The sequence below is a fragment of the Acinonyx jubatus genome, chromosome B3 (genome assembly GCF_027475565.1).
Source record: "Acinonyx jubatus isolate Ajub_Pintada_27869175 chromosome B3, VMU_Ajub_asm_v1.0, whole genome shotgun sequence".
NCBI lineage: Eukaryota > Metazoa > Chordata > Mammalia > Carnivora > Felidae > Acinonyx > Acinonyx jubatus.
In genome coordinates, this window is record NC_069386.1 from 50,768,702 (window position 1) to 50,795,741 (window position 27,040).

General features: G+C 38.2%; 1 protein-coding gene across 1 annotated transcript; it reads left to right on the top strand.

Moving 5' to 3' along the window:
• The first annotated feature begins 5,051 nt into the window (after positions 1–5,051).
• On the top strand, positions 5,052–27,040 carry ARPP19 (cAMP regulated phosphoprotein 19). Its single transcript, XM_015063485.3, has 3 exons — positions 5,052–5,293; positions 17,897–18,019; positions 22,847–27,040. The coding sequence occupies exons 1-3, from the start codon at positions 5,249–5,251 to the stop codon at positions 23,015–23,017; spliced, it is 339 nt and encodes a 112-aa protein (XP_014918971.1). The 5' UTR covers positions 5,052–5,248; the 3' UTR covers positions 23,018–27,040.

Consider the following 27,040-nt stretch of genomic DNA (forward strand, 5'->3'; position numbering starts at 1 on the left):
TATCATGCCTCTTTGTAGTCATAGACCATGTCACTAGATTGAGTGTTGGCATGCAGGTAAAGATACCAGCAGACAACCTGTCCACCTGTGATAGGTAATGGGGATCTCCTCATTTACCACAGGCTCACTTGACAGTTCTGCACTCTAACCCAATGAGTCATACTAATAATTTGCTTTGAAAAAGAACTCCAAGTCACAACCAACCTGCAGAAAGTCCTTGGGAATTTTCTTATCAGATGAGAATTAAAAATAGTGATGAAGGGGCGCCTGGGTGGCTTGGTCAGTTGGGCGGCCAACTTCAGTTCAGGTCATGATCTCACGGTCCCTGAGTTCGAGCCCTGCGTCGGGCTCTGTGCTGACAGCTCAGAGCCTGGAGCCTGTTTCAGATTCTGTGTCTCCCTCTCTCTGACCCTCCCACGTTCATGCTCTGTCTCTCTCTGTCTCAAAAATAAATAAACGTTAAAAAAAAATTAAAAAAAAAAAAAGAAAAATAGTGATGAAATGGGTGGGGACTGAATGGAAGGCATCCAAAAGAAGATTCCTTCTTCCTGCCATTTCCCCAGACCAGGTCTTTGTCATTCCCAGCCCGAAAGAAAGGAAAGCATTTCTCTTTCAAGGCTTCGTTCTAAGGATCTTCACTCTTACTTAGGTTTGTGAATCAAGTGGTGATCCTTTTTCAAACTTAATTTTAAAAATTCATGCAATATATGTTCATTATAAAAATTTTCACACTACATAATTATGTAAACATGAAAGTCCCTTTCTCTGTTCACCCTTGTAGCTATCATTCTACAGAGGTGGTCACTGTTAAACTTTTGGTATTTGACACCCCATGTGGTCTACTAGATCTAGGAATACAGTGTCAGTCTAGATGGGAAGAAGGCTTTTCATCATGGTAGGAATTCATTCTCAATTCCTAAAACTATATGTGCATTGGAATCAGCCCCTTTTACTCTATCATGGATAATCTATGAAAAAGATGTCCTTTCTAAAAATTTTTATTATGGAAGTACAGTTGACGATATGTATTTTAAACTTGGACACTGGGAGGAGGAAGAGAACATGTGAATGCCTACTATGAATGTGCCAGGCACTGTAAACAATTTATATGTTATTTAATACTTACAGCCATACTGCAGAGAGTATAGATATTCTATAATGAAAGAAAAGGAAGCTTGAAGAGCTTGCCCAGAGTCTCACTGTTAGAAGAATCAGGAATCAAATCTGAGTTAAAGCTTATGTCTTTTCCACCCTACTACATGGGCATTTTGCCTCTTTTTCCATTCTTTCCACTAGTATTTATGGCCTGGCATAGAATATATTTTTCATCAATATTCTTGGCAATACAGCTTATAATATGTGTGTGATAAGTTACATATATAAGGCATGCCTATTAATCATTGGGGGGGGGGAGGGGGAAGACTTAAAAAGACTTCAGGAAGGAAGGAAGGAATGTCCTAAACCAACTCAGAGGCCATCCAACTTAGTATACTGTCAGGAGGCACTCAAGTAAAGTTAAGGGAAAGTTTAGAAATACATTGTGGCAAATATTTTATGAGATTTAAAATGTTGAAAGTTTGTGAAGTCTCTTCTAGACCCCACTGTTCATCATTATTTTAAATTCATTCAAAATTTTCCTGTCTGAATTTTCAATTCATATAAAGATCTCTCATCTCAGTCCCTAGAGAAGTGGCATCCTCCAATTTCTAAGTTCCATTGCCAGTACTCAAGTGGTTGAAACTGCTCTCTATAGTTATCTAGCTTGTATCACCTATTCAGGTAATCTTTGTTCCCTGGGCTTAGCTCTCAGAAATCACCATTTATCCTCAGGGGTTGTGGTACTCAGTGGCTCAGTTGACTTCCTGAATGTATCTTCCAGGCTCTTCCTATAGCGTCCTTTTATTAAAAGTATATTCTGTTCTTGGGGCATCTAGCTGGCTTGGTCAGTAGAGTATGCAACTCTTGATCTCAGGGTTAAGTTTGAGCCCCACACTGGGTATAGAGATTACTTAAAAATAACATCTTTAAAAAAATAAGCTGGTGCCACCTTCCTCGAGGATACCTGGGCTAAGGAACCAGTGCCGGTTGCATCCTTCACTAAGGAGGCCTCGCTACAATTCTGCCCATCCTTAGCCCCTTCATCAAATATGTCACCATAATTGACCAGGCCACATCCTACAACTATCCAGTGCCCCCTCTGAGATGATGGGGACATGCCCGACATGCCCAGCCACCCCCAGGACCCCAAGATCCAAGCCTGGAGTGGCTGAAGAAATTGTGAGCACTGCTGGTGACATAGAGGAGGCCGCCTCCCCTCTGGCCAATAAAATGCAAAATGCAGCCACAAGGGGGTAAATGTATTCTGTTCTTGATCCTTGCTACAATCTCAGCAATGATGTAGGTGGATTTCCTCTCTCAGCTGCTTGAGGAATGGATGTGGTGGAACATTATTTCCTGGACTCGTACAAACTCTTGAGCTAGTGCACCTAAGCCTTTAAAAGACCTCTGGTCTTTTTAAAGCTTTTTTACACCTACCAAGTTCCAAGCCTGAAAAATCTTGTGCAGGTGTGGATCAGAATCACCAGGGGAGCTTTGGTTAAACATGAATACTTGAACCTTGCCTCAGACCTAATGAGGATCTCTGTTAATACGGTTTTTCAGTGATTCTAATCCCTGTGGCTAATTTAATTAATTAAAATGATATAAAATTTAAAATTCAGTTTCTCAGTTGTACTAGTCACATTTTAAATGCTTGATAGTCAAGGGCGCCTGGGTGGCTCAGTCGGTTAAGCAGCCGACTTCATCTCAGGTCATTATCTCCCGGTCCATGAGTTCAAGCCCCGTATCGGGCTCTGTGCTGACAGCCCAGAGCCTGGAGCCTGTTTCAGATTCTGTGTCTCCCTCTCTCTGACCCTCCTCCGTTCATGCTCTGTGTCTCTCTGTCTCAAAAATAAAATAAAACGTTAACAACAACAAAAAAATGCTTGATAGTCAAATATAGGTAGTAGCAATTGTATTGGTAGCACAGATAGAGAATATTTCCATCATCACGGAAAGTTCTATTGCATAGCACTGATCCGGAATACATAGATGGCAGCTGAACCTATGAGGTGGAAGTGATCTGGAGAGTGTAAACTTGAAAAAGAAGGGATCCAAGGATAGAACTGTTAGAATCCTCCCTTTAAGAGGCAGGAAAAGGGGTGTCAGGGTGGTTCAGTTGGTTAAGCATCTGACTCTTGGTTTTGGCTCAGGTCATGATCTTGCAGCTTGTGGGTTCAAGCAGCTCAGAGCCTGTTTGGGATTCTCTCTCTCTTTCCCTCTCTCTCTCTCTCTCTCTCTCTGCCCCTCCCCTGCTCTCAAAAAATAAACAAACTTAATAAAAAGAAAGAGGCAAGTAAAGACTCAGCAAAGGAGATTAAGAGGAGATGGCCAGAGAAGTAGGAGAGAATAAGAGAGTAGTATCCTAGAGGCCAAGAGAAAAAAGTTTTGAAAAACAGGATTCTGGTGATTAGTGTGCAATTTTAAACATTAAGGTACATGGTTAATGATGCAGGGGAGTGTTACCTGGGGAAGGATGGCTTCTCACGTCCCCACAATGGGGCACTGACCTTTGTAAATTCCCCATTGACCAAAGTCTCCCTCCCAGAAATTCAATCTTGCCCTCACGTGCATGTCACTATCTTTCAGGAACAGAATCTCTTTATCCAAGATCACATATACTAATTTTTTTTATATATGGGTGTCTGAGATTTTAACTCAAGCTCGCAAATATATTGATGTAGGATATATACCAGAATGCCAATTTATTAATAAAAATACAACTGTTAGACACTTCAGTTAGCCTAACTAGTTAATTCTCCTTTCTCCCTATTGTTTGACACAAAGGGAAGGCAAAGTTTCAGTAGGTTGTTTTGTGAGTATGGAATGAGAACAAATAGTTGATCTTAAGAAGTTTCTCAGCTGCCCACTTAAAGCACTCTCAAAGGATATCTTTGTCAAAGAGTTGGCATCTTGAATTCTTGTATTTTAGGTACTTGCTTGCCTGACAAACTTCTTCCTTTTCTCCAAAAGGAGTGCAGTACCACACTTGGATTTTCAAGTTGCAATCCCCATGCAATTCTTCCTGTCTGAAATTCTTCCTAGGAAACTGGTTCTTTTGATGGTTTCCAAATTCCCGCAGGATTGCATTCATTACCCGCTGCTTTTTACTAGTTTAACTCTTAGAGGGCAACTTTTTCCAAGTTTCTGACAAACTCTTCATTGGAACCACCCTGTACAGTATTGCCGGTAGCTATCCAGATGTTAATTATTATGAGGATTAAATGTAAAGCCAACAGATTTGGTAGTTAAAGTCATTGGAATAGTTTGGTGTCAGGGGTTTCAGTCAAGTTGTGGGAGTGGACCTCCGGGAGTAGACAAATGAACGGAATTTGAATTCTTTTGTCAGATATTTATTTAACATCTAGGAAATGCTGGGCTCTGGGAGTGAAACATAAGCAAATATGGACGAGGTCCCTGTCCTGATGTGGCTTATTTGAGCAGGAAAGGTGTCATTAATAATCATATGTCTAATGGTACAGCGTGTGTTGCTGAAGATACAGACATGTGAAGACATTTAAGAAGTGGATCTGACCTAGGGTAGGGGCTCAAGAAAAGCCTGAGGCAATGACGTAGAATCTGGGATGTGAAAGATGAATATGGTTAAGTACGAAAAGGGGAGCGGGAAGAGGCTTGTGGAGGGAAGGAGCACAGAGCTTTGAAGCGCCCCCCAAAAAAGCATGCGTGGCTACACTGCGGGGAGCAAGGAAGAGAACGGGGCAAGGCGAGTCCGGGAAAGTAGAAATAGTCAATCTCCCGGAATACGCAGGAAAGGGCGGGGAGAGGCGGCTCCACTTATAAACTACAATTCCCAGGAAGCATCTGCCAGACGGATGTGAGGTGAGGTGCGAGCCGCGACCTTTGAAGGAAGAAAGGAAGTGCTTCGGCGTCGCAGAGTCGGACAAGCGGGGTAGGTAGGTAGGGGCGCGGTGCGGGACGGGCGGCTGAGGCGCGGCGGGCTGCAGTGGCCGCCGAGCGCCGCGAGGCTCCGTGTCGTCATAAGGCGGCGGCCATTTTCCCGGGCGGAGGCTGCCCGAGCGGGCGCTCGGAGAGCGGGGGCGGGCGGGCCTGAGGCGGTGCGGCGGCCGGGCGGCCTCGGCCCCCCGGTAATCGCGTCTTCTCCCGGCGTCTCGTTTGCAGAGGGAGCACTATGTCCGCGGAAGTCCCCGAGGCAGCCTCCGCGGAGGAGCAGAAGGTGAGTGTGCACGGCGAGCGGTCCCGGGGGCTCGGAAGGCCCAGAGGCGAGCCTTCTGCGGCCCGGGCCTGCCGGGTGGCCTGCTCCCGCCGCGTGCGGAGGGGCGCGCCCTAAGTCGGCCCGCGGGTTCCTGGTGGAGAGAGCAGCTGGAGCTGCCTGGACGCCTCCGCCGTGAGGGCCCAGCTCTCCCAGACCTGCCGCCCGCCGTAACTCTGGGGATTAGCGCCCGCGTGGTGGGAGTTTGAGCATTGTCCGAGTCTTGGCCGAGATTTGCCTTTTCTCAGCGCCTCGGTGTGTCGCCTTTTTCCTTACGCTCGACTGTACAAAATGAGCCCAGGACTCCCGTTTTTGTGGTGGAACCTAAGTTTTTCCATGAGCCTCACTTAGCGTAGGAAGTCTTATTTTTCCGTGAAGAACGAACTCTTCCCAACTACTGGTATTGTCGGCATGCTTTTAACTCCAAAGGCGGTATCTCGTGTTCGGGTGGCGAGTTAGACCAGGGTTGGCGTTTCCGATCCCGTCCTAGTTTGCCGCGTAACCTTGGCCAGTCGCTAAACTCTTCAAGTTTTCAATCTTCTCATTTGTAAAATAATGCTGATTAACACTTGCTTTGTAAAGTTGTTGTGAGGCTTAAATGACGTGGGTAACTTACAATATTTAGCGCAGTGTGTGCTCAGAAATGTGAGCCACTGGGATCCGCATATGGTATTTGACTGAAAACCAAAAGCTTGGAATTGAAAATTTTTTACCAATTTAGTTGACCTGGATTTTTGTAGCAACAGGAATATTTTGTACACTTACATCTAACATCCTTCAGATGTAGGAAAATAATCCACAAATCAATATGATTCAAATTACGAATGTTAAGACTTTGTTTCGTCTGTGCTAGTTCTTGCCCCTTCCACCATTATTATTTCTGCTGCCTTGCCCTCCTTGGTACTTGTGGCTGGCCTACAAAGGCCCATATATTGTTTCTTAAATTGTTTATGGAGAGTTGCCAGCACCTTTTCTTGAAAAGTCAGACGGCATTATTATAAATAGGATTTGGTCTAGTACTTGGACTTTGTAAGGGCTCCTGCTTCATGTTCTCCTCATGCTCCTAAACAGGTTGGAAATTTGATTAGTGTATTAGTGTTCTAAACCCACTCCATATGTTCTTAAGCATGGTAACTTTTCTTCAGTTGAATGATTCTGTTATGTTACTTGTAAATATTAAAAAAAAAAAAAAAAAAGAAAACTGCATAGGTAGTAGGCCAAGTTACCATATTATTCAGGGATATTCCAATGAAGATTATGTTTGGTATTTTTCACACTTTACAAAAACATGGACTTCTAGGACAGAAATATAGTTTAAAGATTACAATCCTGGGGCGCCTGGGTGGCGCAGTCGGTTAAGCGTCCGACTTCAGCCAGGTCACGATCTCGTGGTCCGGGAGTTCGAGCCCCGCGTCAGGCTCTGGGCTGATGGCTCAGAGCCTGGAGCCTGTTTCCGATTCTGTGTCTCCCTCTCTCTCTGCCCCTCCCCCATTCATGCTCTGTCTCTCTCTGTCCCAAAAATAAATAAATGTTGAAAAAAAAATAAAAAAAAAAATTACAATCCTAACTATAACATGAAATATCGTTTATTTATTGAAAAACATTTATTGTGTTCATAATTGCTTGGGATTTAAGAACCCCCAAAAACAACAAACCCATGTGTGTGCTGTCTTGTCCTAAACACTGACATCAACTTTGGTTTTGACTTCTGATGTACCGTGGTGTGCTATGTAGTTTCCTTTTATGAGATTTTTAGTGTGTTGCCAAAGTATAAAGTGTTGATTTCTACCGGGTAAATGCTTTTATTTGAAACAACCTAATACCAGGTTTAACAATATTAAACATGTCTTGAATGTTTTCATAAAGGTCTACATTAAAATTTTAACTCAAGTCCTTTTGTTTTAGGTCTGTTGTCATTAATACCAAAGTGGGTTGGTAATATAATGTCCCTTCTTGAATTAGGGATTGGCTGTAGATGTTAAGTGTCCCGTAGCATGGATACCATCCCTAAACATGAGGAGAATGTGCAAAGTCACTTCTGTGTTCCTATGGGCCAAATCACCTGTTTCTTCTATTTTGGAAGAATAGATGACTTAAAAAATTGGATTATTCTCTGTGTACCCAGTTGACCTTTCAATTAAAGCCAAAGCATTCAGCTAAAACACCTTTATAATTTTATGGTACGTTGGCCTGTTGCCTCTGAAAAATTAACATAAAGCGATGAGACTGCATGGAGTAAGGGCTAAGTCACTATTTCTCTGAGAAGTGCAGGCCCCTTGTTAAGAGAAGAAAAACTGTATGGGCCACTTTTTTTTATTGGGATATTAAATATGTATAAACATGAAAATAAGTATAAACATACCTCTTTAACACTGCTTTAAAAATAAAACACGGATGGGGCTCCTTCATGGCTCAGTCAGATGAGCATCTCACTTCAGCTCAGGTCATGATCTCACAGTTCCTGAGCTCAAGCCCCATGTCTAGCTTTGTGCTGATAAGTGTAGAGCCTACTTTGGATTCTCTGTCTTCTCTGTCTCCTCCTCTCTGTCTACCCCTCACCTGCATGTGTGCCTGCGAGCGCTCTCTCGCTCTCTCTCGAAAATAAACACACATTGAGGTGCCTGGATGCTCATTCAGTTAAGCGTCTGACTTGGTTTTGGCTCAGGCCATGATCTCACTGTTCTGGGTTCAAGCCCTGTGTCGTGCTCCTCGCTGGCAGTGCAGAGCCTTTTTGGGATTCTGTCTCTGGCCTTCTCTCTCTGCCCCTCCCCTGCTTGCTCACACTGTCTCTCAAAAAATGAACAAAAATATTAAAAAAATTAGGCACCCGGTTGGCTTAGTTGGTGGAGCATGCGACTCTTGATCTTGGGGTCGTGAGTTCGAGCCCTCATTGGACAGAGATTACTTAAAATTTATTTTAGATTAAACAAATTAAATACAAACAAAAGTAGTGTGAATTATCCATTGTGGCATAGTATTTTGCTGAAAGTAAATTTCCAACGTATTGAGAATGTGGTAGCAGTTGTTACAGGCAGGGCATTTTGAGTATGGCAAGTTAACGCTTCCCTAGGTCATGTGATGACTCAGTTGTCCTTTTTTTTTTTAATGTTTATTTTTGAAAGACAAGAGAGGGAATGTGAGTGGGGGAGGGGCAGAGTGAAGAAACGCAGAATCCAAATCCAAATCAGGTTCCAGGCTCTGTGCTGACTCCGACATGGGGCTCAAACTCACTAACCAGTGAGATCATGACCTGAGCCGAAATTGGGCACTTAACTGACCAAGCCACCCAGGCACCCCTCACTTGTCCTTTTTAAGAGTAATCTGTGTGATCATTTAATTCTAGGATCAAAAATACATCATTTACATTTTAAATTCAGCTCTGTTCTTTTCTCACTCTTCTGGACAATTGGAGTAGTACTGCTCAGTCTCCTTCATAAATGAAAGCTGAAATGGAAATCATGTAGCACTTAGATATGAGATGGTAATTCATATGTGCTGGTATATACTTAAACTTTTTCCTTCTGGATTATCACTGAAGTGAAAACAAAACATTAAAAAAAATTTTAGCAGAGACCTCATGGATCTATCACCTGTGAATTCCACTTTGAATAACACTAAGCTCAGTCAGACAGGTGTACACTCTTGTCCTGGGGTGAGAAGAGGCATAGTGATGACTTAAAACACATAGTTCTATTTTCATTGTGAACATCTTAAAGTCATGGACCCTCCTTTATTTATCTTTTCTCCCATTGCTCCTGTCTTACCTGATTCATTCCATTCATTTCATTGTTCAGAAAATACTGGTTGAATGAATTTTTCATTTGAAACCATTGCCAAAGTACTATCTAATACAAATGACAAAGCTTGTACTGCAGTTTGAAAGAGGGAAGAATAGACTATAGTAATATAAAAACCTTTGTTTAGACCCAATTAAGAAATCTGAGTGAGAATAAAGGAACACGTATGTGTGTGTGTGTGTGTGTGTATTACTGCTTTTAAGTTTAAAAAAAATTTTTTTAATATTTTTGAGAGATAGAGACCGGGCATGAGTGTGGGAGGGGCAGGGGAGAAGGAGACCCAGAATCTGAAACAGTCTCTAGGCTCAGAGCTGTCAGCACAGAGCCTGAAATGGGGCTTAAACCCACAAACCGTGAGATCTTGACCTGAGCTGAAGTCAGACGCCCAACCGACTGAGCCACCCAGGTGCCCCCCAGTGGTTTTTTTTTTTTTTTCAGTTTATTTATTTATTTTAAGAGAGAGAGAGAGAGAGAGAGCACAAGCAGGGGAGGGGCAGAGAAAAGGAGAGACAATTCCAATCAGGCTCTGCACCATCATTGCAGAGCCTGACATGGGGCTCAGACCCACAAACTGTGAGATCATGACCTGGGCTGAGATCAAAAGTTGGACACTTAACCGACTGTGCTGCCCAGGCGCCCCCACTTATAAGTTTTTTAAAAAGAAGATCTGAAGAGCAGGTTTTCTAGAGATTTTATTACAATATTGATCAAATTAAGTTAGTAAGATGTCTTGGAAGAAGCTAACTGAAGTGGGGCTCTCAACTGAAACATTTTTGTCAGTTTAAAAGATAATGGTTGGTGCTTTTGTGAGTAGTAGAAAAGGAAGAGAACTATTACGTCCATATATCATCACTAAAGAGTGGGTACAAACTGCTTTCCCATTTTCCCAGTTTTTAAAAAGTTGCAGTTAGTATTGACATTTTCAATTTTAACACCACCTTTGGTAACTAAAAGGCTTAAGAGTGGTTTTTTTTTTTAATGTTATTTTATTTATTTTGAGAGACTGAGAGCAGTGGAGGGGCACAGAGAGAGGGAGAATCCGAAGCAGTCTCCGTACTGTCAGTGCAGAAACCAGTGCAGGGCTCCAGCCCAGAACCCATGAATCATGAGATCATGTGACACCTGGGCAGAAGTCAAGAGTCGGTCAGTCGCCTGAGCAACTCAGGTGCCCCTCAAGAGTGTTTTTAATTTTAGTTTTTAAACCATAACTTGTTTGTTTAGCTTGTGTGCAACCATTGATACTCAGCAATCTAGAAGTAAACCTCAGAAAAGTTTTAAAATGTTTCTTGTTGCTACCTTATCAAATGTGCTATATATACAGCAGCGTTTTAGGCTTGCCTCTGTTTCTGCTACTATAACATGATATATTTCAAAGATAAGCTGATAGTGAAGCTGTCAGGTGTTTGGAAAGTTTCTTAGCTTTATTGAAACAATTGGAGTATGTTGTGTTTGTTCATTCAGTAGGCTTTTATTGAACACCTGTTAAATGCCAGGCACTAGGCAAGCAGCAGGGACTTAATTGGACCACAGTATTTTTCCCTAGAGGTTGATAACAGTTCCGATACCTTCCTGGCAATATCCCAAAGGATTTGTTGGGCTTTCATTAATCTTTTCTACTTATTTATCAATCATTGCGTCAGTGAACATATTGCTGAGCAGATAGAGGAAAATTTGCTTAGAGTTACCAGATTTTTATTGCTGATGTTGCTATGTAACTTCTCTGCTGAAGGTGGAAAAGTGGTATTAATCATTCAGACTTATCAGTCCATGACATAATAATCCTTAATTGTTTGAATGTTCTTTTTATGTTTTTATGCCATATACCCCACCTACTCACAAAAGGGACATCTAATATATTTCAGTAGACTGTTTCACAAAAATGCAAGTGCCTAAACAATAAATGTTAAGCTATGTGCTAGGTATAGAGCATACACTGAAGATAAATGTACTTGTCAAGAAGATAACCTTCATTTAAGATACTGTTTTTAAGTATTTTTTTGTATATTATAAGCATATATCTTTGGGTTTCTGCTTCCCCAGTTTGTAGCGTATGGTTAAATGTTCTAGAATTCTAATGATCCTTTTTCTACTACTCTCCTCCCCGCCCAAGGTATTATCAGCATAGAAACTACTTAGCTGATGAATCCTTACAAAGTAGTAAAATTGCTCTATGACACAGAAGCTTCTTGGAGAATAAAAGTTTGAAAACAGATTTGAGTTTTTCTTAAGTTTATTCTGGGAGACAGAGGGGGAGAGAGAATCCCAAGCAGGTTCTGCACGGTCAATGCAGAGCCTGATGGAGGCTTGAACCCATGAACCTGTGAGATCATGACCTGAGCTGAAATCGAGAGCCAGACACTTAACTGACTGAGCTATGCAGTTGCCCCCAGATGTGAATTTTTAAAAATACTTCTTGGTTAAGCTTGTCATTTCCATATTTTGTTGATCCCTTTGGTTTTTATTTCATTAACCTCTGCTTTTTATTTTCTCTCATTCTCTTTGGGTTCTGTTCTTTGTTTAACTACTGAAGTTAGATGTATAGCTCATTGACTTTTAGTTTTCTTGTTTAATACATGCCCTTAAGGGACATTTGTTGAATCTTACAAGTTTGGTAAGTATAGAATTTTTATCAGTGAGTTCCATGTGTTTCTTTTTTAATTCCCATTATTTATTAACCATGAATTATTTTAGTAATATATTTTTTAAGCTTATATACATTGCAGTTTTGTTTGTTTCTAAATGTTTGTTTATTTTTGAGAGAGAGAGAGCGTGCACAAGCGGTGAGGTGGAGGGGGGCAGAGACACAGAGAGACGAAGTCTGAAGCAGGCTTCAGGCTCTGAGCTGTCAGCACAGAGCCCGATGTGGGGCTTGAACTCACAGACTCCAAGATCATGATCTGAGCCGAAGTCTGATGCTTAAACGATTGAGCCACCCAGGCGTCTGCCCCTGTGCACATTAGAGTTTTAATGATTTAAGCTATTTTAGTTACGTACGTATTTTAATTTCTGAATAGGGATATATAAATTTTTTTATTGTTGACTTTTGATCTTGTGAATTGTAGTCATAGATCGTCATTTGGATGAAAATGGTTAAGGCTTATTTTTATAGCCTATTTAGTCAATTTTTCCATTGTGCTTGAGAATAATATACATTTCCTAACTATTGGGTGCAGAATTAAAATACGATATCTTGACTACTTTGTCTTTTTCACTTATCAATAATGGAGGAAGGTGTATTGAAATCTGTACTGATAGACTTGTCAGTTACTGTAATTCAGTCAATTTTTTCTTTATATATTTTGAGGCTTTTTATCAGAGGCATGAATATTTAGATTCTCTGCATCCCTAATGCTTTTTGGCCCCCTATCTTTTTTTTTTTTTTTTTTTCCTTCTTTTTCTTATCTCTTGACCTCCCAGGCTTTTGGGTTTTTTTTCCCCTCATGATTGATTTTTCTTCTTCCATTTTTCCTCTACTGTTAGTATGGAAATTACATACTTCATTTCTGTTATGTAATTGTTTCCCCTTGAAATTTTATCATACATTCTTAATTAAACAAAATGTAAAATTAGTAAACAATGTGGACCATAGAACACTTAAACTGTGTTATGTAGTATTTTTGTTTTTTATTTGTTTTTAAAGTAAATGCTCCTCCTGATGAGGGGCTTGAACTCAAAACCCTAAGATCAAGAGTTGCATGATCTGCCAGCTGAGCCAGCCAGCCTCCCCTTTTGTTTGTTTTCTTTTGTTTTGTTTTTAACCTCGCATATTAAGATATTAAAATTTGAAAAGCGAATGTGTTGATTATATCTCAGCAAAGCTGGGGGGGAGTTAGTAAAGTGGCTTGTCAGTGTACATTAATGTATTTCAGTTTCTTTGCTATTTCTTTCCTTTTTAAAAAAATGTTTTTAAATGTTTATTTACTTTTAAGAGAGAGAGTATGAGCAGACAAGAGGCAGAGAGAGGGAGACACAGAATCCAAAGCAGGCTCCAGGCTCTGAGCCATGATCCATGAAATCATGACCTGAGCTGAAGATGGACACTTAACTGACTGAGCCACCTAGGTGCCCCTCTTAGCTATTTCTTTCTATATCTCAAACCTTTTTCAAGATTTATTTTGATTCTAGCTGAAATAAATGTTTTAAGAGTTACTTTGAAGGATGTCCAGAAACATACAGTCACACCAGTCATTGTGGCCTTTTGCATTTTTTAACATGACTGTAGGGATAAATTGCTTATTTTACCTGATTTTATCGACGGCTTCTGTCCTGGACAGTAGAAACCATTTTGGGTATTTCAAACAGAAAGGGTTGTGATTTAGGGAATTAGGTTACAAATTATTAGAAGGGATGGAGGAATAAAAGGGGAAGATAATGTTTCTACAGGTGCGGATTGTAGAAAGCTGTTGACTCTGCATAAGTGAGCACTATTCTGAGCAGACCATCCCCTGCACATAATCTCGTGGAGCAGCTGCACTAGCCCCTGATGATCTGCCTGATGCCCTCCTGCAGGAACTCATGGGCTATTGCTGGTGTTCACATTGTTGGTCGCATCACCAGGAACAGAGTGGATTCTTTCTCCCATGTTTTTTAATCTGGTGTAGGTGCCATTAGCAGAACCTAATAGTTCAGTCTGGGAAAGGTAGTTTCAGGCTTCTAACTAATTCAGGGGAGTGTTTTAAAGAAGAGTAAGTGTTGGCTGAATGCCAGCGGACAGTCTGCCACCTGATGTGTTATTTATAATTGACTCTACATAAAGTCCAAGCATTTCAACTTGCTTATCAGTAAGGTCCTATAACTGTACATTTGCAAAAGGTTAAGAACGTTTCTGTATGATCCATGAAAAATATTATAGATGTGTTGATGGTATATACTGTGTTTTAAAAATACAGCTTTGGTCATATTTTTCCCCCTTTTGGTATTAAATGCAGCTGAAATTCTGAATCCAGCTACAAAGTTGCAGCTTGCAGACACTTAACTTTGTGCTGTGTATTTGGCAAGAAAGTTCAATGATTGACTTTGTTTTTTCTAGGACACATTATATAGATCCATTCTAAACCTAAACAATACTTCTGTAAATGCTATTTGCCCAGACGTATTTTATAGTAACCTAACTCGATTTAATTGAACGTGAGTAGTATATATCATGTATAAACATATATGTGAATATATTCTTTATTAAGAAAATAAGGGAATGCCAGATACGATTGTATATTATGTGTAACTTTTTCCCCTCTCATATAAAATAAGGGAAACCTGCAGAAACACTGGAAATTAGGGAAAGTTGCTACCTCTATACCAGAAATGTTAAGGAATTTTTCTTAAATATAAAGAACTGATAATTCAAATCAAACAAAGGAAGTGGAGAGCCTTTATTTCCCAGGCAGGCCCAAGAAAGCTGGATGGTTTTAGTGGAAATGTAGGACTCTCTTGACACTCTTTAATTTGAATGTGCAAGAGGGTGCCTGGGTGGCTCAGTCGGTTAAGCATCCGACTTCAGCTCAGGTCATGATCTCACGGTGCTTGGGTTTGAGCCCAGCATTGGACTCTGCTGACAGCTTGGAGCCTGGAGCCAGCTTCAGATAAACACTAAAAAAAAATTTTTTTTGAATGTGCAAGGACTCAAAGGCTGTAAATCAAGTTACAGTCTTTTTCAACTAACATCCAAATTCAGTGTTAACCAATTTAAAAAACACAACTGTACAGAGGGACCCAAGAGTAGGTTCCTTCTCCCAGTTCCGTCTGAGTAGCACCGATGTGAATACAGCTGGACAAACTGCAGTGACCCTGCCCATCTTCCTGCACTAAACTGGTAACCTTAAATTTACAATATTTCTCTACCTTTTGTGATGAGTTCAATACAGTCATACCTTACATAAGGGTTATATTCTAAAGTTAGTAAGGCAGGAATAGCATATAACTAAATTTACTCTTGAAAAACTCCAATGAAGTCATAATCCATGATTCCCTAGTAGTGGAAACAGCCCCATCAATTCTCAGTAGGACAAGTAGTCACTTTAATCCAGTGGTTGAACAGATGTCTGGGCTGATTCTTCAGTTTATAGCTGAGGTAGCAGACTTGTATGTAGGGACTGAGTTTTTAAATACTAAGATGATAAATAGAACATCACTATGCTAAAACTCTGAAAGAGGCCCAGAAGTGAGATCATCATGGAAACGGCAGGTTGGCATCACACACCTCACACTTGAGCTCTCTGAGGCATACTCTTCTTGAATGGGATGACTGGCAGGATCACCACTCATACTGTTTAGAGTCTCTCTCTCTGGCAGCATAGTTGAATTTTGTGTACATCAAGTGAGGTGATGTCTTAGACTGAAAATCTAAATAGATGCATGAAACTGTAGCATAAAAAAAGGAGGAAGGTAGAACACTTGAAGCAGAAAGGAGCATACATATAAAGGAAGCCCCATAGAAAAAGCATATTTGACAGCAGCAGCAGTTTTAATATCAAAATCCTCTAAGACTAAAAATGAGAAGACGTAGTAACAAATGAGGTTGCTGGTCAAGATGAAGGAAATACAATGTATAAGGTGAACAGAGCTAGTTATAAAGCATGTATGAATATAATTTTGAAAAATAAATGCAAAAATCATATTAAGTCATTTTGGGCATAAGTAATTTGTTTGCTGTACAAGAATACTAGGCTTGACATTTATGGATATAACATTTCTGCTTTTTGACATTTGCAAATAACCTGCAAGAATCGAGATATGCAAAGGTGTGTGATTTTGTCTAGCTGGTATGCAGAAAAGCGTCCATTAGCTGGAAGGTGTGTGTACCTTGCCATTGCCCAGCATCGCCTATTAGGGCAACTTTTTCTTGATTGATTCTTTCTTCTTCAGTATTTACCATACAGTCATAAACGTTGCTTCCCTATAAAATATGGCTCTTTGAAAGAAAGTAGACTGTATCAAGACTGGTGTTAAAAGTGAATAAGCTTGAGTGGAGGCCTCTTGCTCCACCTCGTGGAGCCCCTTGCTCCACCTCCTCCCCCTGCCACCACCTCGTGCCCCAGGTGGGAAGACCACATGCCCTTGGAAGGGGGAATGAAGAAGAGTTGAGAAAAGGAGAGAGAAGGGAAAGAGTGCCTTTTCAACTTGACAAATAGTTTCTGTTGACCATGACGAGGTGGCTAAGACACCCCACTTACTCCAGAGTCTGCAGATGGGATCATGGGAAAACTGACAAAAGTCAGTGCAAGAGAAATGTCCCTTTTTTAAATGCCTGATTGTTCATACCATATACAGATCTATTGTAGATGAGTATCTATTCCCATCTTTACCACCACCTCCTGAAATGAGAAATAACTGTTTGAAAGGACTGACCTATTCCCAGGACTGAGGCTGGTTCAGTGGGTTACTTATCTCCAAAGATGGAGGGACACTGGGAAAAATGAGCAAATAGGCCTTGCTGTTTTCCTCTATTTACCACTCTCAGCTCATACTCCTTTTTGTCCTATCATATTTTTTCATTTTCTCTGTACTTTTGTTCAAACCTAGCATAAAAGTCAGGTTTAAATTGTTTGTTTGGTCTTCATCCTTATGAAATCTTCTGTATCACATAAAATTTGTATTAAATAAATCGTGTATGCTTTTCAAAAAAAAAAAAAAAGTGAATAGGCTCAGGGGTTCCTGGCTGGCTCAGTCTGAAGAGCATGCAACTCTCTCTCTTTTTTTTTTTTTTTTAAAAAAAAACATTTAATTATTTTTGAGAGACAGAGCACGAGCAGAAGAGGGACAGAGAGAGAGAAAGGAAGATACTGAATCAGAAACAGGCTCCAGACTCTGAGCTTGTGAGCACAGAGCCTGACTCTGTGTTCAAACCCACTAGCAGGAGATATGACCTGAGCTGAAGTTGAACACTTCAGTGAGCAACGCAGTCGCTCCAACCATGCAATTCTTCATCTCAGGGTCATGAGTTCAAGCCTCATATTGGTTGTAGAGATTACTTTAAAGAAGAAAAAAAAAAAATGAATAGGCTTAAAAATATTTATATCATTTGGTCAGAAAACACATTTTTGATAAAGAATGGGACCTTTGGCATGTCATTAAGTACAGGGGGAGATTAGGGAATAATGGACATTGATATGAAGGTTGACAAATATGATGTTTCCCTTTAAAAATACCAAGGTCAGGGCACCTGGCTGGCTCACTTGGTGGAGCATGCGACTCTTGATCTTGGGGTTCCAGTTCAGCCCCACATTAGGTGTAGAGATTACTTAAAAAATAGAATCTTTTAAAAAACAAATAAAAAATACATGGTCTTCTGTATTGAATTAGGGAATATCTTCTGGTAAATCAGCTGTTGTTAATTCCTATTAAAGAATCTCAGAGCTTCCCAGTCATACATGAATTTGAATTAATAGGAGTTCAAAAAGCTCTTGTATTTTAACATTAAAATGGTTCTCTAAATATAGGCACAGAGCTGATGAGTTCCATGGAAGGTGACTAACTATAAATGTATTATACATAACTGGAAAGTAATGGCAAGCAAGACTTCAGAGCTGAGTTATCTTGATATTTTTATCCAGTGTGTGGGGTGTTGTGTGCATCACAGCTATAATAGAGCTATCACATGGATCATTTGAAAAACAAGACAGAGATGTTTTAAAAGCTTCTGCGCTTGATTTCTTAGTCAGATGCTGCATTATTTGGTATTTGACAACTGAAGTCAGGGTCCAGATATTGAAAGGTGAATTATTTTAAATAAGTGAATTGTAATAGAGAAGTAATTTATTTTAAATTATTTCAGGAAATGGAAGATAAAGTGACTAGTCCAGAGAAAGCTGAAGAAGCAAAATTAAAAGCAAGGTATCCTCATTTGGGACAAAAGCCTGGAGGTTCGGATTTCTTAAGGAAACGATTGCAGAAGGGGGTAAGTTCTTATATATAATCTTCAAATGCTTAAACCCTGAACTCATTGTGCTAGTTGCGATTATGAGAAGGGTGTCTGTGTGTATGTAACTCTGTACTTTATCAGATACAAATACATACATAGATATACATATTTTTTTCCAATATTTTATATCGTTTACTCTATAAATCTGTATAAGAATGTACATCTCATCACTTTTAACTATAAACTATTTCAAGCATGTAGAAAGTGCAGATAATAATACAGCAGTACTCATGTACCCACCACCCAGATTTAATATATTTTGCCATATTTACTTCAGTTTTATCTTTGTAAGAAAGAAAATGTAGATATAGTTGAAACCTACCACATGTATGTATATATCCCCTGCCCCCTTCTTTCCTTTATCCCACCCCACCCACCCTTCTTTCCAAAAGCAGCGACTATCCAGAAGCTGGCATTTATCCTTCTGCCAATATTTTTTAACTTTTACTTGTTTTAAAGATGATTTCCATGCAAAGGCTAAAAATAATTTTTATTTGGATGAAATGATCACTTGTAAAGGCAGAGCTTATTATCTCCTTTACATAATACATTTTACAGAGTTACTCTAATACAACTTATACATGGTAATTTTAGTAGTTGAGATTACTGAAAATATTTTTTCAAAATCTTACTAATTCTTTGTGAGGCATAAACCATTATTGCTCAATAATGAGATCTGAATTGAGATACTGCTACATGCTTATTCCTTAGGTTTTCTTTCTAACTCCTTTGTAAAAAATTAAAGGACTCCATCTTTGGTTTAAGTACATTTAAATTATTTACCTTACAGGGAACAGGGAAAGAAAAGAATTGTTAATAGAATCAGGTGCCAAATCATGAGTTTACTAAAATAAATACCTTGAATATACTGGTATCTGCTGCTTGCTTAGTAAAAACATGTTTGTATGTATATGTATGTTTATATGTGTAGGTATTGGCAATAGTTACATATGGATTATTTTCTCCAAATTGCAAAAGGCTGTTTTTTCCCAGCTTTATTGAGATACTATTGACATACAACATTGTGTAAGTTTACTGTGTACAATGTGATGATTTGATACACCTACATATTGTAAAATGTTGACCAGTAAGGTTAGTTAACACATCCCTTACCTCACATAATTACCATTTTTTTTTGTTATGGTGAGCACATTAAAGCTCTACTTTCCAGGCATTTTCAAGTGTACAATTCAGTACTGTTAACTTATTGTACATTAGATCCCTAGAACTTCTTATTCATCTTCTAATTGAAAGTTTGTGCCCTCTGACCAGTATCTCCCCATTTCCCCCACTCCTCCACCCCTGCAACCACCATTTTGCTGTTTCTGTGAGTTTAATGTTTTTAGATTCCACATGTAAGTCAAATCATACACTGTTTGTCTTTTTACCAAGAGAGCATTTTAACAGGGCACCCTAGCTGGCTCAGTTGGTAGCATGTGTGACTCTTCATCTCTGTGAGTTCAAGCCCTGTGTTGGGCATAGAGATTACCTATAAAAGAAAAAATAAAGCTCACCTAATAAAAATTTTTACAGAATTATATATTAAATAAATTCTTAGTTTTAAAAGTGGCAAAATACAGAATTTTCTTTGTCTTACGAAAGAATAACATTCACAGCTTTGAAATAATAGGATGGCAGGTTGGAATCATTCCAAATATATAAAAATGTAAAATCTCTGTCTCATGAGAAGTAATTCATTGGGGAAATTGTTACAAAAATGATAGTTAATACCTGTAGTACATAAAAAAGATTTTTCAGATATTCAGGAAAAACATTAAGGTGCCCCTATGTAAAATATTTCATCAGAAGAACTGTTAGAAAAATGTTTATCCGTGGTAGAAATCAGTAATGTAATTTATTAGATTTATTTTATTAGATTTATTATATTATTAGATTTATTTTATTAGATTTATTACATTATTACAGTAATGTAATTTATTAGTAATGTAAATTATTAGATCATACCATAGTACACGTACAAGTAAATTAGAAAAATATAATAACCACTGGTAAGGTTGAAGTTGAATATAGTTAATATTCTCTTTGCCATGTGTAGCATTTAATACTCATTGTGGAAAGGGATATGGATCAAGATTTATAGAAGTGTTCATATTCTTTGAATGAATAATCTCTTGTGAATTAATCTAAGAATATAATTCAATATAAGGAAAAAATCGAGTTTGAAGATACTATTTGTAGCTTTATAACTAGAAGCAGCACTGCTGTTCAGCAGCAGAGGAATAGTTAAATTGTAATAAGTCAACAAAATAGAATATTTTGTAGTTATTTACGAGCATTATTCTAAATACCATAATGTAGGGGATAAATAGAAAAAGCAGAATGAGAAACATACTCATTGAGAGCATAGCTATGTAGAATGTATTTGTATCAAGTCTAATTTTGAAATGGTCCCATCAGGTATGGTTTTATTTATGAAATAAATTATATAATCATCTTTGACTATGAAATTATTATTTGGAATTGATTGACTCTTAAGTGTTTAGGAAACTTTTCCTTTGTTAATCTCCAGCATAATTTATGCTCAACCATTCTTCCAACATTTGGGCTGTTATCTTTGTAATTTCCCTCTAGCTTCAACTATTTATGAATTTTTAAGTATCTTCAAATCAGAATTTATAAATCTTGTATTTTGGAATTGGTGTTGTAAGTGGTTGTGAAAGGGAAAATGCTGCTTGAATCAAGAAATAGAATTTGAGAAGGGAACTCTTGAATGATTTTGCATTATACCAAAATGTCAATGAATAAGCACTTTTATATTGGGAAATGAAGTCTTATATTCAACTATATCATTTCTTACTATTTTAAAAGAGTTTTGAATTTTTTAGATGTCAGGGTTAATAGGATCATTAGAAACTGACTTTATTACAATGGGGACAGTCTGCCTAAAATTTGCACTGTATATTAAATTTTTCCTTTTGTGTTTTTTATTGAGAAAGAATTTGGCAGTCTGCTTTGTTCTCCTCTAGAAGCTACTAAATTTCAGAAGTAGCTCTCTAATAAGATACTCAGAAGTTCTGAGATTTTTTTTTCATCCTATTCATTTTTTTTATGTTTATTTTTGAGAGAGAGCTCACTCAAGTGGACAGGGGCAGAGAGAGGGAGACAGAGAATCTGAAGCAGGCTCTGCACTGTTAGCCCAAAGGCCAACATGGGTGGGGCTCGAACCCATGAACCGTGAGATCTTGGCCTGAGCTGAAGTCAGACTCTCAACCAACTGAGCCACTTAGGTGCCCCCACCATACTCTATTTTTATTTTTATTTATTTATTTTTTACCTTTATTCATTTTTGAGAGTGCAAGCAGGGGAGGGGCAGAGAGAGGAGGAGAGAGACAGAATCTGATGCATGCTCCAGGCTCTGAGCTGTCAGCACAGAGTCCAATGCAGGGCTCGAACCCATGAACCAAACCATGAGATCATGACCTGAGCCAAAGTCGGATGGTTAACCGACTAAGCCACCCAGGAGCACCATACTCATTTTAAAACATGTAGAAATAAAGCTGCAGCAAGCTTTAGTAGGGTCTGGTCCAAGTTTCCTTGTTAACTGCTCAGTGTGTTACGTGTATAGTAGCAGTTTCTAGCTTTAGACCCTTTGGCTTTAGGCCTGAGCTGTCTTATCAAAGAATAATAGTCCCTTCAGGGAGGCAGCCACTGAGACCTTTTCCCAGGCCACTCAACAGTCTTAGACCAAGCTGTGAATTCCCAGCTACTTCATATACCATATGAGATATCCCTGAAGTCTCAAAGAGAATTTTTCCCCCTTTCTCCTTTTGTCAGTGAGGTGCTCATCTCATTGCTGGACTATTCCCTCTTGCCTACTCTAAAAGGTTAAGTTACTCTCTTTTGAGCACCTGTAGCACCTTGTGTACTTAAAACAGTATAATGGTTGGAATACTCGACTATTGTCCATCTTTGTATCTCAAGGATTCACACAGTGCCTCAGGTATAGTAAGCAGTCCGTAAAGGTAGGTTAAACATGAAAGGTAGAAGTTGGAAACCAGGCAGATTTGTACGTTTTTACTCTGGAACAGATAACTCCTGTAGATTAGCTATATGAAGGTTGATATTTAGCTCTCCTTGCAATTTCTATTTTAGTGATAATAGGGTATCATTGCTACCTTATTCATTCCTCTACCTTAAAAAGTTGTATTTCTTCAGTGTCTTAAGTGAAATATGGAAGTGTGGGATAAGGATGTACATTTTAAGTGATAATTTCTAATGAGTTTTCTTGTCACCCTAGCATTTATATTTTACCCTTAATTTTGATCTTACTGAATTGCTTTCATTCACATAAATGATTTTATTTTTATATATATGTATAATTTTTTTTAAGTAGGTTCCAATGCCCCGTGTGGACCCCAACTTAGGACTTGAACTCTCAACCCTGAGATTAAGACCTGAGCTGAGACCGAGTTGGACGCTTAACTGACTGAGCCACCCTAGCCTCCCTCAAATAAATGATTTTAAATCCTTTCAGGAATGTTTATCCTAGGTGACAGGAGCTATAAATAATGTTTTTAATAATTGAAAGTGTGTGGCACATCCTAAATGCAAGATGGTGAATTAAGTGTTTTTATTTTCCAAATAATTTAAGCAAGAATTTCTGGTTTTTCTGTTAGTAATTGAAAGTTGTGCTATTTAATGTTAATGTTCTTGTTTAAATTTTTTTTAGATTAGTTTATTTTATATTGACAGTTGAGGGTTACATCTACATCTTAAATTCAGTGTGATTGAATATGAAAGTTTTAAACTCCAGTCTGAATTTTTTTTTTTTTTCCCTTGTAGCAAAAATATTTTGATTCTGGGGATTACAACATGGCTAAAGCAAAAATGAAGAACAAGCAGCTTCCTACTGCAGCTCCGGATAAGACAGAGGTCACTGGTGACCACATTCCCACTCCACAGGACCTTCCTCAACGGAAACCATCCCTTGTTGCTAGCAAGCTGGCTGGCTGATTAAAAGAGCTGAACTGCATGAATCTTTCAATTCCCATTTTTTCTCCTTAATATGTTACTTTCTCTGCTTTTTATTTCCTTTCATTCACTAAGTCATTTCAGAATGACAGCTTTGCAGGTAGCGGTAGTGTGTGCTGCTATTGTAAGGGAATATACATGTGTAGAGTTTTTGATTAGTTTAACAGTGCACTGATAAAGAGAACATGTTAGAGCAACATAAAGTAATCTACTTGAAAATAATTGTATATATTACCTAACTCCTAGTGTAGGACTGTTTCAACAAGTAACAAGCAAGTTTTACAATTGTAATGTTTTGGCTTTCCTTAACTCATCTTAATTATAGCTTTGTATGTTACTCTTATTTAATATAACCTCTATTGTATTGATTTCTTCTGTATTTTCCTTTTGGATTTTGTAAAACAGAAGTTTAAGACCACAAGTTGGAAGAAAGGTTACATTCTTCAAACAAAAATAGATGGGGCTCTGAAAGATTTGTATCTCTGCTTGAACTTGAATGGCCTTAAACCTGTTTCAGCTTTAACAATAGAATTTTACTTGGGCAATATTTGCCCATTCTGGTGTAACTTATGTGACTCTAGTGCTTAACAGCTGCCGTTGAAGCTAGTTTTCTTATTCCGTTCTATAGTGTTAGAGTATCTTTTGTTGAAGATGTGAATGAAGTGTGCATGTGCATTGACTGTTGAATTCACTTTTGTGCCATTTTTGTAAATACAATAGTTTTGCACAACCTCTCACAAATGTCTGTATTAATTTCACATATTAAAAAGCAGATGATGTGCCAACCAGAAGCACAAGAGTTCCTACACAAAACTCTGTACGTCATTAGAGCTTTTGTATAGTAAGAGTAGTTTACAGTCTTGGGCTTATAGAATACTAAACTGAAATCTTTGCTTAGTCTGTCATAGACTTAAGCTTTTTCATTTGTTATTAATATCCATGACATTCAGTGGCCTTGTGCAGATATGATATGTTGCTTAGGCATATCTTTTGTCCTATGCAGAACATTTCATTTTGACTTTTATGAAAATTGCAATTCATGTAATTTATATAAACTTTTTTAATGTAGAAACTTTTTACTTCCACAGTCAATTTGGGGAACACTAGAATAAAAGGCTTCGATACTCTGCCTCCTGTGGCCCCTCCCTCCTTTTTTTCTTGCTGCTTTGACTCAAATCTTGTTCACCTGTGCTGTTCAGTCTTCAGAAGCTTAGGTGTCTATCCTCACTCTTGAAATTTACTCTGCTGAATGCTATGTTTTATAACAGAATGATGTTTTTCTTATAATTTCTTAGTTGTTAATTAACCATTCTTTATCCTGTATTACTAATATTTGACACTTGTTTAAATAAAAGGAACTTTATACTGAAACATTTACTTGAGCAGCGTGGCCCAGGAACTCATGTCAGGATGAGCTGAATTCTGGTAAATAATTTTAAGTACTTCTAATGAGCTAATAAGTGAATTAGACTTAAGACACTTAGAATCATTTACGTGATAGGTGGAACATACTCGTATTAAAATATTTAGATATTTTACTTCTGTAGATGTCATTTTAACAAAATACCAATTTAATTTTACTTGTGGTTTATCTAGATAGTAAGAATTTAATTAACAGACTTTATTGGGATATAGTTACTGCTCTCTTAGGAGCTCTTCACATTGGTGTTGTAATGCTATAGCATGACATTGAAGATCAGTAGCCTGAGATGATAGCATTTTTTTTCTTTGTCTTTGACGTGCATCGGCATCCCTCTTTTGGGATCTAGGCATCTTTTCTAGATCTTGGCTCCATCTGTATACTTGCTTTCCTATGACCCCAAATCATTGTAAATGGTGCCTTGAGCACAGCACCTGCACTTAAAGGCTGCCTAGCGCTGTGTAAGGCTTGCTGATTATCTTCCTTCTCCACATACCCCCAAAAGGCAGAAAAGCAATGAAATCAGTAATGTTCTAGTTTGTAATTTTAAGAGTCAGTCATATGTAAATATATTTGTTATGGGAGCAAGTAGGTTATTCCACTATATATAATCATTGTAGGATCCATTTAAGAATTATGGAATACCCCAAAGTAGAATTTCTGTAATATGTATTCCTTTTTTTTTTTTTTTTTTTTTTTTTTTTTTTTTTTTGTGACTATTTGCAAGCTGTCACCACTAAATTTACATCAGAGAAGATTAATCTGAAAGATCACGGAAACCATGTTATTCTTGACCAGGATAGGACTCTAGACGCTGTAGTTTACAACAAATGATACAACCTTTGCCTAAGTTGTATTTTGTAAAGTATAATGCTAATATTTAACCTACCTCAAAACTTGTTGAGGATCTGTGAAATACTGAGTAAGTGCCCAAAATAAAATACTGTTGATTGTCTTTTTATTAAAAGTAAGTTTCCTCATTAAACCAACCTGCCTTCTGTAAAGTCACAGTGCTTAAAGTGTCAGGATTTTCCATTAGGGAAAGACCTGTCAATAAGACTTTGTAGGTATAATAGCTTAGCCTCCATTATTGGTGCTTGGAATATAGAGGCTTTTAATTTTTCTATTTTTTGTTCTGCCTCAAATCTCAGTTTATTTAAGATATATTTGCAAACTGTTTCACCATTGCTTGAATGAAGATGTTGACTAGATGAGCTTAATTCTCCATTTCTCTAATTTCACAGTTGTGGTTTGAAAAATGGCTAATTGTCCTGTTTAATGCAAATGACTGTTGAAGTGAACTGAAGTTCATGATAACAAATACTTGATGAAAATTGGCTAAATCTGAAATAAAGTACCTGTTTCATGTCTAGTAGCTCTTACTTTGATAGTACCGTTTGAGGAACATTTCATTTTTGAAGGCTATATCTGACACAATTGTAGTTCTTGGCATGTTGGGATAGTAAGGATTGTTGAATTGTTTTGATGAACTGGCAGTAGCATGTTTACAGTCTATTTACAAGTTATTCAATACTCCTGTGCTGCTGACCTAAAAATAAGTCATAACTATTCATCAAGACAGGCCTGGTGAAGCTTCTCTTTACTTGTTATTACTTCAAAAGTTGGAATTAGTTGCTCTTTTTACTTGATGTAACAAAACCATACCTCTGAGTATTGATAATTTTTACTAAATCGGACATGCATTCTTTCTCAATCAAAATTAGGTTTTATCAAAGCTGAAATGTAATCTCTACTTAAATTGTGCTGTAAACTTGATGTTTGGTGATCCAGGGGCTGGGAGCCTATAGGAAGAGCACACCCGAGTGGCAACTAAAACAAGTTTCTCTTGGTGGCCTTTTCCCTCCCCAGCATTCAAACACATTTCTTGTACTTTTCATTTTCCTTTTTCACCTCATTGTACTTCACCCCACATCCTTGCTTCTTAAGCCTCCAGATGGTGTTTGTTAAATGTTTAGTGCTGATGAAGTGTCAACCTTGAATATCCTTACCAAAATGCCACAATTAAGGACACATTTTTAATTTTCTAAAACACTATCCTAATCTGGATGACTAATTTGAGTGACTGTCCCAACTCTACAACTCAGCATATGCACTGCCAGTCTTCCCTCATATCCTTTCTCCCCCTGACACTCCACCACTCCTTGTAAAATTGGGATCAAAGAAATCTCATTCCAGGATTGTTAATCTAAGGATTTAAAAACACTGATTTTAATACTGTTTTACTAGTCTGGGCCTTTAAAGTAGGTAGACCTGTGGGTTTTATTCTGCATTCGCTGGTGGTCATGAAACCATTAATGTATATTTGTATTATGTTACTTACCAACCAAATTGCATTTGAAAGAAAACACCTAATTAATAAGGCCTCAGATCTGTTATTGCATCTCATTTGTGATGCAGTATGACACTTTGCCTGTGTTAAAAGGGCCAAGAATAAATGCCTTTTTTGTTGAACATGTCTATAGAGTTGGCAGTTAATGCTGAAATTTGTCAAATAGCCCTTCCAAAATTATACTTGTGAAATACACAAAAAAATAAATTGATCTGCTTAATTTCTATTGATATAA